At 43.8% G+C, this 14,738-nt stretch overlaps 1 protein-coding gene and 1 non-coding gene across 2 annotated transcripts; one reads left to right on the forward strand and one right to left on the reverse strand.

Annotated features, from left to right (window-relative positions):
- Positions 1-278: 278 nt before the first annotated feature.
- Positions 279-385, reverse strand: LOC112089555. Its single transcript, XR_002901191.1, has one exon. It is a non-coding gene; the product is annotated as a small nucleolar RNA R71 (small nucleolar RNA).
- An 11,853-nt stretch (positions 386-12,238) lies between these two features.
- LOC112089128 lies at positions 12,239-13,816 on the forward strand. Its single transcript, XM_024160105.1, has 2 exons — positions 12,239-13,388; positions 13,482-13,816. The coding sequence occupies exons 1-2, from the start codon at positions 12,239-12,241 to the stop codon at positions 13,814-13,816; spliced, it is 1,485 nt and encodes a 494-aa protein (XP_024015873.1).
- Positions 13,817-14,738: the final 922 nt, after the last annotated feature.

Below are 14,738 nucleotides of genomic sequence, written 5' to 3' on the forward strand. Positions count from 1 at the left end.
AGGTGAAGGCCTCTTTGATCAATATGGTTCAGAATCAGAAGTTCCATGGCTTACCTATGTAGGATCCCTTGGAGCATCTAGATCAGTTTGACAGAGTTTGTGATCTCACTAAGATCAATGGGGTATCTGAATACACCTTCAAACTGAGATTGTTCCCATTCAGCCTTGGAGATAAGGCACATCAGTGGGAAAAGAACCTCCCAAGAGGATCCATCCACACATGGGAGCAATGCAAGATTGCCTTTCTATCCAAGTTCTTCTCAAGCTCAAGGACTGCAAAGCTAAGGAACCAGATTTCCAGCTTCACTCAACATTCTAATGAGACCTTTGGAGAAGCTTTGGATAGGTTTAGAAGCTACACAAATAAGTGTCCACATCATGGTTTTCAGAAGCCTCTCTCCTTAGCACTTTGTATAGAGGAGCTGGTCCTAAGATCAGGATTCAGTTGGACACAGCATCAAATGGAAATTTCTTGGCCAAAGAAATCAATGCAGCTATGGAACTTGTTGAGAACTTAGCCATGAGCCAAGACACTTATGGGGAAGATTATGATAGAAGCTATAGAGGAGAAGATTCTGGTAGACACCAAGAGCTGGAAGAGAAGATCAAAGTGCTGAATATCAAGCTTGATAAAGCCCTAGCTGCCACTCAAAAGCCTATAAACTATGTGAGTGAGGAAAAGAGATGCTTCACAAATACAAATGAAGAGAGTCTCACTCAAGAGGAGTTGCACTTCATTGGGAATCAAAACAAGTTCAATGGTTACAACAACTTCAATAAACACCAGAACTTGTCCTATAGGAGCAACAATGTGGCCAACCCCCAAGACCAAATATACCCTCCTCAAAGCTTTGTTCAACAGAATCAATACCAAGGTAACTCCCAAGGTCAACATGGTTTTCAGCAACTAGCGGTTCAGAATCAAGGGAATAGCTTCACAAATCAAGTCAGCCTACAACAAAGGCCACCACCTCCTGGTTTTGCCCCACCACCTGTTCAACAAAGTCCTGATTTCAATGTTGTTCTCCAACAACTCTTAATAGGACAACAAAAGATGGTATCCGACCTGGAGACACTAGGAGCTGAAATAATGGCTATTAAAAAGAACAAGGGCATCTGCACTTCTGAACCACAAGTCTCTCTTCCTGGTAAAGCTCTTCAAAACTCAAAAGATTATTGCAATGCAATCTACTCCAATGATGACCATTCAGCTGCTGTGCAAGAGATTGAAGACCTCCTTTATGGTCAAGTTGTAATGAGAATGCACACACCCATGTGGATGAGGACGCCATTATAGATGACTTCATGGGATTCCTACATGAACTCAATGAGGACATTGAGGAAGAAAGTGTGGGGGCAGCCGGTTCAGTATTTTCTGTTCAGAAAGGGAATGATTCAGAGTCTCTTGAAACAAAGGAGCTGCCAACTGATCAAGCAATGCCAACAGATAGTGCCTCCACCTCTGAATCAACTCAGATGAAGCCCACCTCCCTCCCAAAGCTAGGCAATCCAGGGAAATTCACTATCTCTTGCACTCTTGGAAACTTTAGGGTTGAGAATGCTTTGTGTGACTCAGGGTCAAGTGTTAGCATAATGTCTAAGGACATGATCGAGAAGCTAAAGGTCAAGTCTATAACGTCCTACCCTTCTTCTATCACCTTTGGTGATTCCTACTCCAAGAAACCATATGGATTTTTAGAAGACTATCCACTTTCAAGTTGGTGAATGTGTAATCCCCACTGATTTTGTCATCATGAAGATGAAGAAGACCAAAGAGCTCCCCCTATTGCTTGGAACTGCATTTCTCAACACCACTGGTGCAATGATTGACTTTGATACTCAAAGAGTGGTGCTTACAAAGGATGATAAGGATGCCTTTTTTCCCTGTTCAACCACCTTTAGCTGAATTTTGTGGATCATTTGTCCAAGAGATAGAACCGCCTAAGGTACTTGAGATGAAGTATGTGGGAAGTGCTGGGATTTTAGGTGGATCCCAATCTCTTTCAGCTGTGGAAAATGAGAAAGAACCCCACATCAACTCTGGTTACAAGTATGAGAATGGAGGGCCATTGATCAGAGAAAAAGATATCTTGCTCTCTTGGTCTCCTACACTTAATGATCTAAGGATGATTAACACCAAAAGTGATGGCTCAGCATCAGAAGACAAGAGTATTGAACCTGCTCTTTCTTCCCAAGACTTTGATCTCACTCCTTGGGTTGATGATGATGGTTCTCTGAAGTATAAGCTGGATTGCAATGGGAAACCAGGTCTGTTTGCTGAAGTGAGGGCATGTATCACAAAGGCCATCTTTGATAAAGACCCAGATGGTATTCAAGAGCTGGTGGACAAAGGTCTCAAGATGGGATCTCAAGGACAAGGGTCTAATGGTTCCCAAAGGCAGCAAACCAACTCAGCTTTCTTGCTCAGGACCATTGAAGTGCTGAAAAGCATCAGTGCTCAACCTCACCCCCACTAAAAACAGGTTTTTCAAAGTCAAACTTAGTGACTTTAAACAAAGTGCTCTTGGGAGACACCCCAAGCTTATCGTTGTATATAATCTTCTTAATCTTTTCTCTTCTTTTTCGTGTTTTAGGATATTTTGATGGGTTTTGTGAAGTGTTTTCAGGTCTAAGGTGACTAAGGAATGCCGTGGTCCAAGGACAAATTGAAAAGGAGTCTGTGAACAAGCTGAGGAAGGACTTAAGGAATGAAAACTGGTGAGCCGCCTGGTGTGCTACTTGGGTGTGCGAGTTGGACAAGGTCAGGTCCCATCTAGCACACTTGTTCGCAAATCACACCTACTTGGGTGTGCTAGTCAGTTCTCCCCTGATCCAAGTAGCACATATGCTCGCAATTCACACCTACTTGGGTGTGCAAGTTGGACAAGGTCAGGTCCCATCTAGCACACCTGTTCGCAAATCACATCTACTTGGGTGTGCTAGTCAGTTCTCCCCTGATCCAAGTAGCACACGTGCTCGCAATTCACACCTACTTGGGTGTGCGAGTTGGTCCAAGACAAGTCCATGCCGCACAAGGGAGTTCAGGCCAAACCAAACCCATCTCCAGTGATGTCTGGCCTCATCTGGTGCAGATACTCACTCCCCTTTGGCATAAGAACCATACCAGGTATCACTCCAAACACTTGTAAATGAGCATTTAGCATTTTTCTTTATCTTTTGCATTTCATGTTTGATTTTTCCTCTTTCTCATGCTTTTATAACACAAGGGACTGTGTTATCTAAGTGTGGGGGAGGGGTTTTGTGTTTACTAATCATGTTTATTCTGCTCTTATTTTCCTTTTCACTTTAAGTCTCATTTTGCATTCATATAAGTGCATATAAAAAACCAAAAAAAAAGGAAAAATCTGAAAAAAAAATTCACAAAAAAATGTTCATTCTAGTTGCATTTCACATTTTTAAGATTGAGTCTAGTTGTATCATATAGGTTTCATTGTGCATGGGAGTAATGATATGTTCTTTCCTTGAGAGTACATCACTTTGAGAATTTGGATTAAATATGCTTGTGAAATGACTTCTGTGCTTGCAAGGCTTGAAATGATTTGAATCTGAGAAGCAAGTTTGAATTGAACTCAACTCTAATAAGTGAAAACCTTGAACTTGACTTGAAATTATCTTGTGATGCATTGTTTGAATAAGCTTGTGGATACCTATATACATATTTGAGCTAGAATCCTGTTTTTACTATCCTTTTCCTTAGCTCAAATAGCTGAGTCCACATTTGGATCAGTTTTCCTCACCCTGAACCCATCCTTCTTTCAAGCCAAATGATTGTGTGTGATTGAAAGGCCACCTTGGATCAAACTTAGCAGAAAGTGTTAGGTTTAGAGCGACAAGGGCAAGTCTCATTGAGTGTTAAGTTCCATCATCAAGGAGCTGAGAGATTTGGTGAGAACAAGTGTGGGGAATACTTGTTGGTGAGTGGAAAAAGGAGAGATGAGTGGAAATAAAAGGACAATGGTGAGAACTAGGGGATAGAAAAAGAAAAGAAATCAGTCTTGGAGTTTTGAGTCAAAGAAAGTGAGCTCTAGTGTTTTGAAAAGAAAAAGTCTAGCCTCTAAGTGAAAAGAAAAGAAAAGAAGCCCAAGAGCTCAATTGTTTTAAAAAGAAAGAAAAAGAGGCTAGAGGTTACAAAAGAAAGTGAAAAAGAGCTGAAGTTTGAACTCCAAGACTTGAGTGTGAAAATGAAAAGTGAGTCCCCTAGTGAGAGGAAAATGAGTGTGGAAAGTGAGGTTCTTGAGAGGTTGAGCAAGTGAGAAAGCTTTGAGTAGAGTGTGGGGTGGGATGAGTCCTTGCCCTTGTATGCATAGGTTGCTTTTTACCTTTAGCATTCTGCCAAAGTTTGATCATTCATAGAGAGATCCCCTTGCTGCATTGGACCCACTCAGGCGCTGATGAGGTCAGTTTAGTCTCATTACCTCACCCTAGCTAAACTTTGCTTGTTTGAACATTGCATCATTTGATCCACTTGGTAAAGAGCTGAATGAATGTCAAATAGTTGAGGAATAAGAGAACTTGTTGAGATTACTGTTGAGTTGATACATCAGAGTATGGTCTTGCATTGCATATTGAGCACGAACTTGAATTCTCTTAGTGGTCACTTCTCTCTTTCAAAGGAAAAATGAGCTCCCAATGCATTCAACCTTTTCCTCTCATTTGTTCCTTTTTTGCTTGAGGACAAGCAAAGGATAAGTGTGGGGGGAGTTGATATATTCATAAATTGCATCATTTAATGTACATATTTTAGTCCAAATCATGTCTTATGTCATGCATTTTAGGTCTTTAGGCATTGTTTTAGGACTTAGGAGATTGCATTAGGTCCAAGAGAGTTTTGCATGGTTTGGAGTGTTAAACAGGTGCTTTTAGAGCCTATTTGGAGTGGAGGATGTGATTCAGATGAAGAAATGGAGTTGAAATGATCAAAAATGGGGAAAAGGAGCAATTTTGGGTTTCTCGGCAAAATGCTGTACTGATGGCCGAAGATTCTCGGCCAAAATCCCTCCCGCGGGTAGCTTTCTCGACCAAAAATCCCGGTGCAGATACATTTCCGAAATCACGTCACCGGAAGCTCTTGCCGGCCGATTTAGCTTACAGGGTCTTCAGAAAAGTTGGAGATAATTGCGTCAAGAACCCAGGACAGATTGAATAAAGGCATTTGGAGCACTGAGCTGAACGATACGGCCACCGGAAGACAGACCTCTCTCGCATCCATTCCGGAGCAATCCGATACTCCTGAATAGTCGCCTGTCCGGGGAACCTTCCAGTCCGATTCAGTTGTTGGGGGCTTCATAAAAGTTGGAGAAGATTAGATCATGGTTCCAGAGCAAGTGTAATCATGGAATTCGGACTCGTGAGCAGAAAGTTAAGCTCGTCGGAAGAAACTCCTGTCTCGCTGCCGTCTTGGACCGACCCGATGAGCTCCGAAGAATGCGAAGTACGGCGAACTTTCAGGCCGATTCGGTTTACTAGAACTTTATGAGAATCAGAGATATTTAAGTCTTCTTTCCAGAACGTCCTAGATCATTCAATTCGGATCTATGAGCATGAAGTTAACGTTTCCGGAATGGATACATGTCTAGACGCCTATCTCTGATCGTGTAAATGCACTGCGAAGCTGAGCCCTCCATGAAGCCTTCCACCTCCCAACCGCCAAAGCTTTCGTCACCACAGTTGGAGATATACGAGTCTTCTGTCCTCTGAAACCGGAATCACACAATTCGGACCAGTATCCTGGAAGTTACGCCTCCCGGAATGCGAAGTGGTCCAAGCTGCTCTGAATGCTGTGAGATAGTCTTGCGACTTGGTTAACTCGCAGGCCTGAAGATGAATGCCTGGAAATTGATGCTGCGAGTTGAGAAGTGAGGGTAAGCTACCACTGGATAAGGTCTGAGGCTCCCGAGCAAGAAAAATGCTAAGTCCACAATCATGCGACTTAGGCATGCGAGTTGGCCGCGCTTGATACTAAGCCGCACGATCACTCGCAATCTACTCTGACTTGGGCATGCAGCTTGGGACTAAGGGATGACCAAGTCGTACATGTACATTCCCCAGAAACCGCCTTGGTCCTGCGAGTTGAAGAAGAAGAAGATTAAGCCGCACAAAGACTCGCAAAACACACCTACTTGGGCGTGCGACTAAAACCAAGCAATTTAAGTCTCACAAGACAAGTTCTTCACCTGTGCGACTTGGGCATGCGACCTGGGAGACACTGGACCAACCTGCACATTCCCCACTTTACCCACTAAAGCCGGGTCAGGATCCGGTTTGTTCCGGGCTGACCTGGTTCATTAGCACTTAGTATATATAGCTTTTTGGAGAAAAACCCTAGACATCTTATCTTCTACTTAGCTTCCTCTCTAGTTTTTTTTTCCCCTTTTGTTTAAAACGAGTTTGTTAAGAGATATCTAAGGGATTTGATTATTCCAAAGCTGTTTCTTATCATCTCATCATCTTCTTATCTTTGCTTCTAATCATGATTAACATCACTTCTTGCAAAGGAAATGGTGTGTTCATCATGATTATTGAGTAGTCTTCTTTTAAAACTTTTAGGTGTGTAGATTAAGGTGCTTAGATGTTTGATTTGTGATGTTTAGGGTTTAGATTCTCATTTCATTTCCTTAGTTAGCTGCTCCTAATGCCAGATTTCCTTGGGAAAGTGAAATCTGGGTTCATAGGCATTTCATGCACCAAAAGTGTTTGATGAAATGCCTGAAAGAGCTAACTTAGGGGTTTATGTTTTAAATGCCATGAGAATGTTTGTTTGAAGCATAAATGACATATTAGAACTGTTTCTTAATGCTCATTAGTTTATATTTCACAAAATGAGAATTTGGTTTGAAAGTGGATCAGTGTAGAGATTAATGCCTTCATGAGAGGATTAGTCAATATTAGAGTTCTAAGTTGAAATGTTTGAGATCATGTGATTGCTTGTTATGTCTTTCTGTATAAGATTCAGTCTTCTTGGTTGAGAGATTGTTTGGTCACTTATTAGGCTTGATGCATTATGCTTGTTGATTGCTTGATTATATCTAATGGTTGTTAGACTTGATTAAGTGATTAGCAAAGGGATTATTGTCATGGGAATGAATTAATCTGATTAAGAAGCCTAGATTAAATAGTAGCAAGTGTTGCATTATGTTCTTAGCATCATGAATCAATATCTAAAGCACCCTAATCAATGATCACATCTAGAGGTTTATCTTTCATCATTTTGTTTACTTGCTTGTTTAGTAGTTCATTAATCATTTCTTGTTTGTTTCTTGTTTATGATTTCTTGTTGCTGGTTTCACCAAACTCATCTTTTCTTCAGCTTGACTTAAGAACTTGTCACATAAACTAGTGTCTAGCAAACACACATTTGGATTGATACCCTTTGTACTACAAGTGACATAAGGGATTGATAACCCTTATTAAGGCCTTGAAAACCTCAGTTATCATCAATCCACAGGGAGGATGTCTAATCTGCGAGAAACAACAAACTGGGAAGTAAGCAAAGTCATAAACAATAAAACGTGGCGACTTAGACTTCTCCGGTTTACTCCAATCAATGTATGATGGCATTTCCAATTAGCTTCCGGGCTATTTATCTTCATCTGTTTCTGAGAATCTCCATATAACTAGAATAGACATATGTATGATTAACCAACTCTCGTCACCTTAATCAACTAATCTCTTAGATCTAGCAATTAACTCTCGCTCTCATGCTAAACTTAAGATCATGCATTAGACATTGAATTCGTCTGCTCACATCTTCTCTATAGGTAGCTTTCGACTCCTATAGCGACTATGTTCTTCTGAAGCTAGGTACGGATGATCTGAAAAAGCAATCTCGTGGCTCTGATCGATCCTAGGCACAGAGAATAGGTCATGAATCTACCCTCATGCTTTATAAACAACTAAGAAGAGATGAGATCCAAAATATGGTCTAGAACAACAGAAATCCTAATCGATATATATGCTTGTCGATATCTTCAAACAACTTGACTCTCTGGGACTAATCTACATGATGCAATGAATGATGAAAAACATAGAAGAATGCAAAAGGAAACAGAAAAGTTAATAAGATAAAAAGGAGAAAGAACAATGGATCTGGGGAAGAATCCCCATCTCCATCGCCTAACCATAGAAAAACAGAGTTTGGTGACTCAAAATCTCATTACAGGAGCACACACCTGTTTAGGACTGCTAAACAATGTATTTATAGGTCCTAAGGTCTTCCATGTCTCATATAGGGCTTCTCTGAAGAGAAATGGCGAAGTGGGCTTTGATGTTGGGCCTTTTGGCTCGTCCTAAGGTCCACCGGGGGTGAGAGTCTTCCAGGCTAGGTAAAACATGTGATTCCCGCAGGTTAGAGTCTTCCGGGACTGGTGAACTGGTTTAACTTGTTCTCCATGTATCTTTTGATTGCACCATCGGATCTTTGTGATGTAAAGTGCTATGGAAATCTGGTTGTCTCCTCTTGATTGTCTCTAAATTTAAGATGGATCAGACGTTGGGAAGGCCTCCATTTGTTACCAAACTTCCGACGGTCTGACTCTGAGCTGAAAAAGAGGATTTCTTCCATTTTGCCATAATATTCCCTAAGTTTCCTGAAAAGAGCCTTGAAACTACAAATACATGAAAATAATAATAAAAGTTCCTAAAACTGATTAAAACTTTTGAAAAAGCATTTGAAATCAATGGTGAAAAGTGGTCAAAATCAGGTGTTATCAACTCCCCAGACTTAAGACTTTGTTTGTCTTCAAACAAAACAAGACCAAATCTGGAAAAATATCATTCAACAAAAATGAGAGGGAACTAAAAAATATCAGCAACCATACTTCTAGACCTTAAATATGGACAATGCATCAATCAGGTCAAGTCTAGAAAATTCTCACCAAAATACAAACATAACTAGTCTGTTAATCCGTCATGCGAAAATCCACACACTTAGAACTAACTTCCAGTCAACTAGCTCTTAACATTCATTAAAGGTTTCAATGGTTCTCATCAAAAGGATACTAAACAAGGCATTCAAGGTTAGGTATTAAAAGGCTTTTTAATGGTAATGCTTGATGTGTTTAGGGTTACCTTTTTCTGGAGGGGCAGGACATTATGCAAAACAGCAAGAGAGGATGGAACTGTAAATGTTCCCATAGTTTCAGTCACATTCTCCTTGCTTAAAGATTTCTGATGTCCTTTCTTCAGGTTCTACTTATAATTCCCCAGACTTGGATTTTTGACCAGGTTGTGAATCCATAACTCCTTAAGTGAATACCTATTGCATTGGCTCAAGTGATTTCGGCTTCTAAGACTCTTTTAGGCTTTTGGTTTCCTTTCCTTTCTTTATTTTTCTCTCTCTTTTTTTTCTTTTTTTTTTTAGAATGGGGAAACTTCCTTTTGACTTAGAGTCTTAGGGAGCACGAAATTTACCTTTAAGAATGAGTTTTTCTGAGGTATCATACGATTTCTGGCACACTCCCTTCTGATCTCTTTCAGTCTTTCTCTTGAGTGACTGAAAACTATGTTGTTCCTCCCGCTCTGGCGTTTTTGCACATATCTGTCAAATTAGACTTAAAAGAATGCAGGAGGTTAGAATATAAAGGTTTGGGTTAAGGGTGTGGTACCAGCTAAAGGTGAACTAGCCATCTAGGACAACAAAGAGTGGTAACAATAAGGTAAAGATGTCCTAGATGTATATCATGATGCCTTTTTAAAACCTTTGATGAGAAAATTAGATGTCAAGATTAAGTCCAAGTGGAATGAGCTAGTATATCCTGTCAGAAAAGATCTTCATGAATAGAAGTTCTCTGGTGGGATTTTGTAGTGTAAGTACTCTAGCTACCGCCTAGTCTAGTACTAAACCTTGAAAGAGCTTTCATGAGTGATTGGTGTAGAAGCAAACAGGTTGGTTATCATCATTGATTTTGTGATTATTCCCTCAAATGTAATTCACCCTTGAAAACACTTTTTTGAAACTCAAACGACTTTTGAAAAGTTTTAAGAAAAATAAAAAAAATTAAAAAAATTGCAGAATGCAAGGGCTCATGCAAGAAAAAGTGGTTAGTAAGGGATGAAATCCTCCCCCCATACTCTAATCACACTGTCCCCAGTGTGAAATAAATCAGGCAAGGATGAGAAATAGAGTATGTAAGAATTTAAAAAGATTAAGGAAGAGAGAACTTACCTGGTGTTTGTGATGGATTGTGAGGTGGTTGTGGTTGTTATCCTTGATCAAACTTGGATGCTAGGGATCCAAAACTGATTTGATCAAGATGGTGGTGGAAGTGGCCAAGGGTGGCTGGCTGGTGTGCTGGCCGCGGATGAAGACATCCCGGCCGCGGTAGGACGCGTGCTGGCCGCGGTTGAAGGCCTCGTTACCGCAGCAAAATGCTTACTGGCCGCGGCTGAACCTCCTTTGGCCGTGTCAGCTCCTTTTCTTCTTTTTCTTTTTTTTTGGTGTGTGGCATAATAAGGCCTGTCTAAAATAAAAGAAACAAAACTTTAATAGAAAAAGAAAGCTAAACAAAATCAAATAACTACCTAAATGGGTTGCCTCCCATTAAGTGCTTTGGTTTATAGTCCTTAGCTAGACTTTACAAAGAAAAAGATTTATTTCAAATTGGATCTTGTTTTAAGACAAGTCGTTTTCAAAATCCTCCTGTTTTGTCTTTCAGGTTCTTCATCACTCGAGAGTTCTTCTGATTTAAATGTCTGGGCTTTATGCTGTTGGGGTCGGTTTTCACCCCAAGTAGATAAACCACCTTAGAATGGCTAAGTATGGAAGAAAGATAAGTGGGAGAGCCGTGGTCGCCAAGTGGGAGAGCCGTGCTGGCCAAGTGGGAGAGCCGTTCTCACCTTGACAAGTGGAGAGCCGTTCTCACCATGACAAGTGGAGAGCCGTTCTCACCATGACAAGTCGAGAGCCGTTCTCACCATGCAAGTGGAGAGCCATTCTCGCCAAGACGAATGGGAGAGCCGTGCAGATAGGCCAGTGGGGAGAGCCGTGAAAGAAGACAGGTGAACCGAGCCGCATCGAAAGAAATGGGCCGAGCCCCACTTCAACATGTTTGGGCCGAGCCGTGTATCGGTGCGGTGGGCTAGATCATGTCTCCATGGCCAGTGGGCCGAGCCGTGAAGGAGGCTAGATGGGCCGAGCCGTAAAGAAGCATGGATGGGCCGAAGCGAAGCCTTGAGAGGTGAAGCCCATGGAAAACCCTAGGCGAGATGCAAAGGCGGTCAGCCGCACGAGGCGATAAGGAAATATTCCGAAAATCTCGCCCGAGATTTTCGGCTAGGCGGTTTAGAAAGTTAGTATAAATATATGATGTATGTAATTCATTCCGCCAACTCTGGCAACCCTAAGCAACAAAGACTAAACACTTACAGCAATAAAATCCTCTTTTGATCTTACTGTTCTTTCGATTATCCTAGAAGTTTCAGATCCCTTAGTTTCTCTTCACAAATTCTTGGTTGTGCGAGTTTTGGCTCACACAATTTGGCGCTGTCTGTGGGGAATCGAAACTTTCTTACTCTAAATCGACGAGACTTTAAGATCCGAAGAACATGGTGAGCAACACCCCCGACGACAACAATAACAACACCGGTAACGGCGCGGAGAAGGACAGCTCCAGCATCAGGCACAACGACGGCGACGACCGAAACCCACGAGGAGATGCGATACATGATAGCTGCGTTGATGAAAAAAATTGATGACCAAGACAAAAGAAACGAGGCGATTACGGCGAGGCTCGACGCGATGGCGGCTGAGCGACAACACTCGACTTGGAGAAGCCGGAATTCCCGACCCGATGGACGGAATTTGGAGACGCTTCGATTTCTCGACACCCGCAGAAGCCTCGGGGAGTGGCGCAAGAAATTCCTCGTTTCTTCGTCCCCTTGACAAACGTACTCCCGCAGCAACCCGAATCAACATGACCGAGCCGCCTCCACTACGCCGGAACTCCAAGCAACGAGCCGGTGAGGAAGGGGGCGATGCGATCGACGTAGACGCCCAGCAGAACGACGAGACCATGAATCCGCAACAAACTGGCTCGGCTCGCCGAATTAGTCAGGAAGAACTCGCCTCGGCACTGAACGGCATCCGGACTAACGAAGTCTCCGATCCAACCCGCGGCGATAACCCAACCGAGATGGAAGAAAATCTCCAATGGATCGAGCAGGCAGAACGCGAAGACGAGCCGAGGCGAGAGGAGCGGGAGCGACCCCCCAATCAAAGGGAATGACTCACGCACAAACTCTCGAGCTCAAAGAGCTGCGAGCCTCTATGGCTCGGACAGTGGCTGAAATACGCGCCATGAAATCTCAAGTGCACAACGCGACAAGTGCCGCGCCCGAAATCGACCGAATGCTTGAAGAAACTCAAAGAACCCCGTTCACTGCAAGAATCACGGAGGCCAGGATTCCCGAGCCGGGGAAGGTGAGAATCCTGTTCTACGAAGGAACAACCGACCCGAAAGCACACATCACCGCTTTTCGAATAGCGATGGGACAAGCCTTCACAAAGAATGCCGCTAAACTCACCGAACGCGAAGTAGATGCCGGATACTGCCTGCTTTTCGTGGAGCATCTCAAGGGAGCCGCGCTCGAATGGTTTTCGAGGGAGGAACGCAATTCTATCGGCAGTTTTCAACAGCTCTCCGCTTTGTTCCTTAAACAATACTCGATGTTTATGGACAGAGGAACATCTGATGCCGACCTGTGGACACTATCCCAAGGACCGAATGAACCGCTTCGGGATTATATGGAACGATTCAAGGCAGTCGTATCTAAAATAGAAGGGATAAGCGACAAATCTGCGCTCGAGGCTCTGAAACGATCTTTGTGGTACAAATCCGAGTTCCGCTGGGAGATGGCTCTCAATACGCCGCAAACAATTCAAGACGCGTTGCACCGATCATCAGACTTCGTCGTAAACGAGGAGGAAATGAAAAACTTGGACGAGCAGTACGAAGCCACGAAAGCAGCGATCCAAAGCTCAATTTTGCCGCGCCCCGCGAAGAAGGGCAATCCTTCGAGCAATGCAACAACGCAGAGTTTGGATGAACCTAGGAGCGGAGGTGCCCATAACTACCAGGTCAGCTCCGGACGCGGAAGAGGAGAGCCGCGCAACAACACTTGGGTGAGAAAGTCCGCCAACTACGACGAGAAGGCTTTCTGCGAGTATCACCAGACCTATGGACACTCAACGGCTCAATGCCGAACTCTAGGAGCAAAGCTCGCAGCAAAAATTGCAGCAGGAGAGCTCCAAAACGCGGTCAGCCTCAAAGACCTCGTCCCTAACGAACAACAAGAAAAAGCCGAGCCGAGCGGCGCGGCGGAACCAGCGAATCCTCCCCGACGAGGCGATAATCCCAAGCGCGACAGGAGAGGCGAACCTGAAGAGCGACCTGAGCCGAGGCAAAGGATCAATATGATCATGGGTGGATCTCAATACTACCAAGATACCGTGTCCTCCATCAAAGCCTATCAGCGTCGAGCCGAAGCAAAGGAGAATTGGACAGAGCCAACCGACATCCCAAACACAGTGATCTCTTTCGCCGAGGAGGAAATGGCAGGAATCGATCGACCTCACAACGATCCGTTGGTGATTGAGCTAACGATCAGGGATCATGATGTAGCAAGGGTGCTCATCGATACTGGAAGCTCGGTGAATGTCATCTTCAGGGAAACACTCAGAAGAATGGGAATCGACCTCTCCGAGGTGGAAGCAATACCCAAACCTCTAACCGGATTTTCAGGAGACGACGATGACTATGGGAACGCTCAGACTTCCCGTGGTAGTTGGCGGAGTCACTAAGATCGTCGAATTCTGCGTCACGGACCACCCAGCAATCTACAATGTGATCATGGGAACTCCCTGGATCAACGGGATGCGGGCAGTACCCTCCACTTACCATCTCTACCTCAAATTCCCAACTCCATCGGGCGTCAAAACGATCTGGGGGAATCAGAAGGAATCACGAATGTGCTGCCTAGCCGAGCACAAACTGAGGAACCCCGTCACCGACGCACGAGCTGACATAGACCGCAAAAAGATGAAGACAGACAGAGAGCCCGCGAACGAGCTCTCCAAACTCTTATAGCAATTACAGATCGCGGAGAGCCGCGAAACACGCACCGAGCCGATATGTGACGCATTGGACTCGGTGTGCATAGACGAGGCGCATCCGGAACGGTGCGTCGAAATTGGAACACAGCTAGGAGAGCCCCTGAGAAGCAAGCTCCTTTCCCTCCTCAAGGAAAACATCGATACCTTTGCCTGGACGGCGGAAGATATGCCAGGCATCAGCATCGATGTAACCTGTCACGAGCTGAATGTAGATCCGACCTTTAAACCAGTCAAGCAGAAAAGAAGAAAGCTTGGTCCAGAACGAGCTAAAGCAGTCAACGACGAAGTCGAGAGATTACTCAATGTAGGATCAATCGCCGAGGCCAAATATCCGGACTGGCTCGCGAATCCGGTGGTTGTAAAGAAGAAGAATGGCAAGTGGCGGGTCAGTGTGGATTTCACCGATCTCAACAAGGTGTGCCCAAAAGACAGCTTTCCCTTGCCACAGATCGATCGGCTCGTCGAAGCCACTGCAGGAAATAAACTGTTAACATTTATGGATGCATTCTCCGGCTACAACCAGATTCTGATGCACCCTGACGGCCGGGAAAAAACAGCATTCATAACTGATCGCGGGATATCTTGCTACAAGGTCATGCCATTCGGACTC

Source organism: Eutrema salsugineum, unplaced genomic scaffold (assembly GCF_000478725.1).
Source record: "Eutrema salsugineum unplaced genomic scaffold, Eutsalg1_0 scaffold_12, whole genome shotgun sequence".
NCBI lineage: Eukaryota > Viridiplantae > Streptophyta > Magnoliopsida > Brassicales > Brassicaceae > Eutrema > Eutrema salsugineum.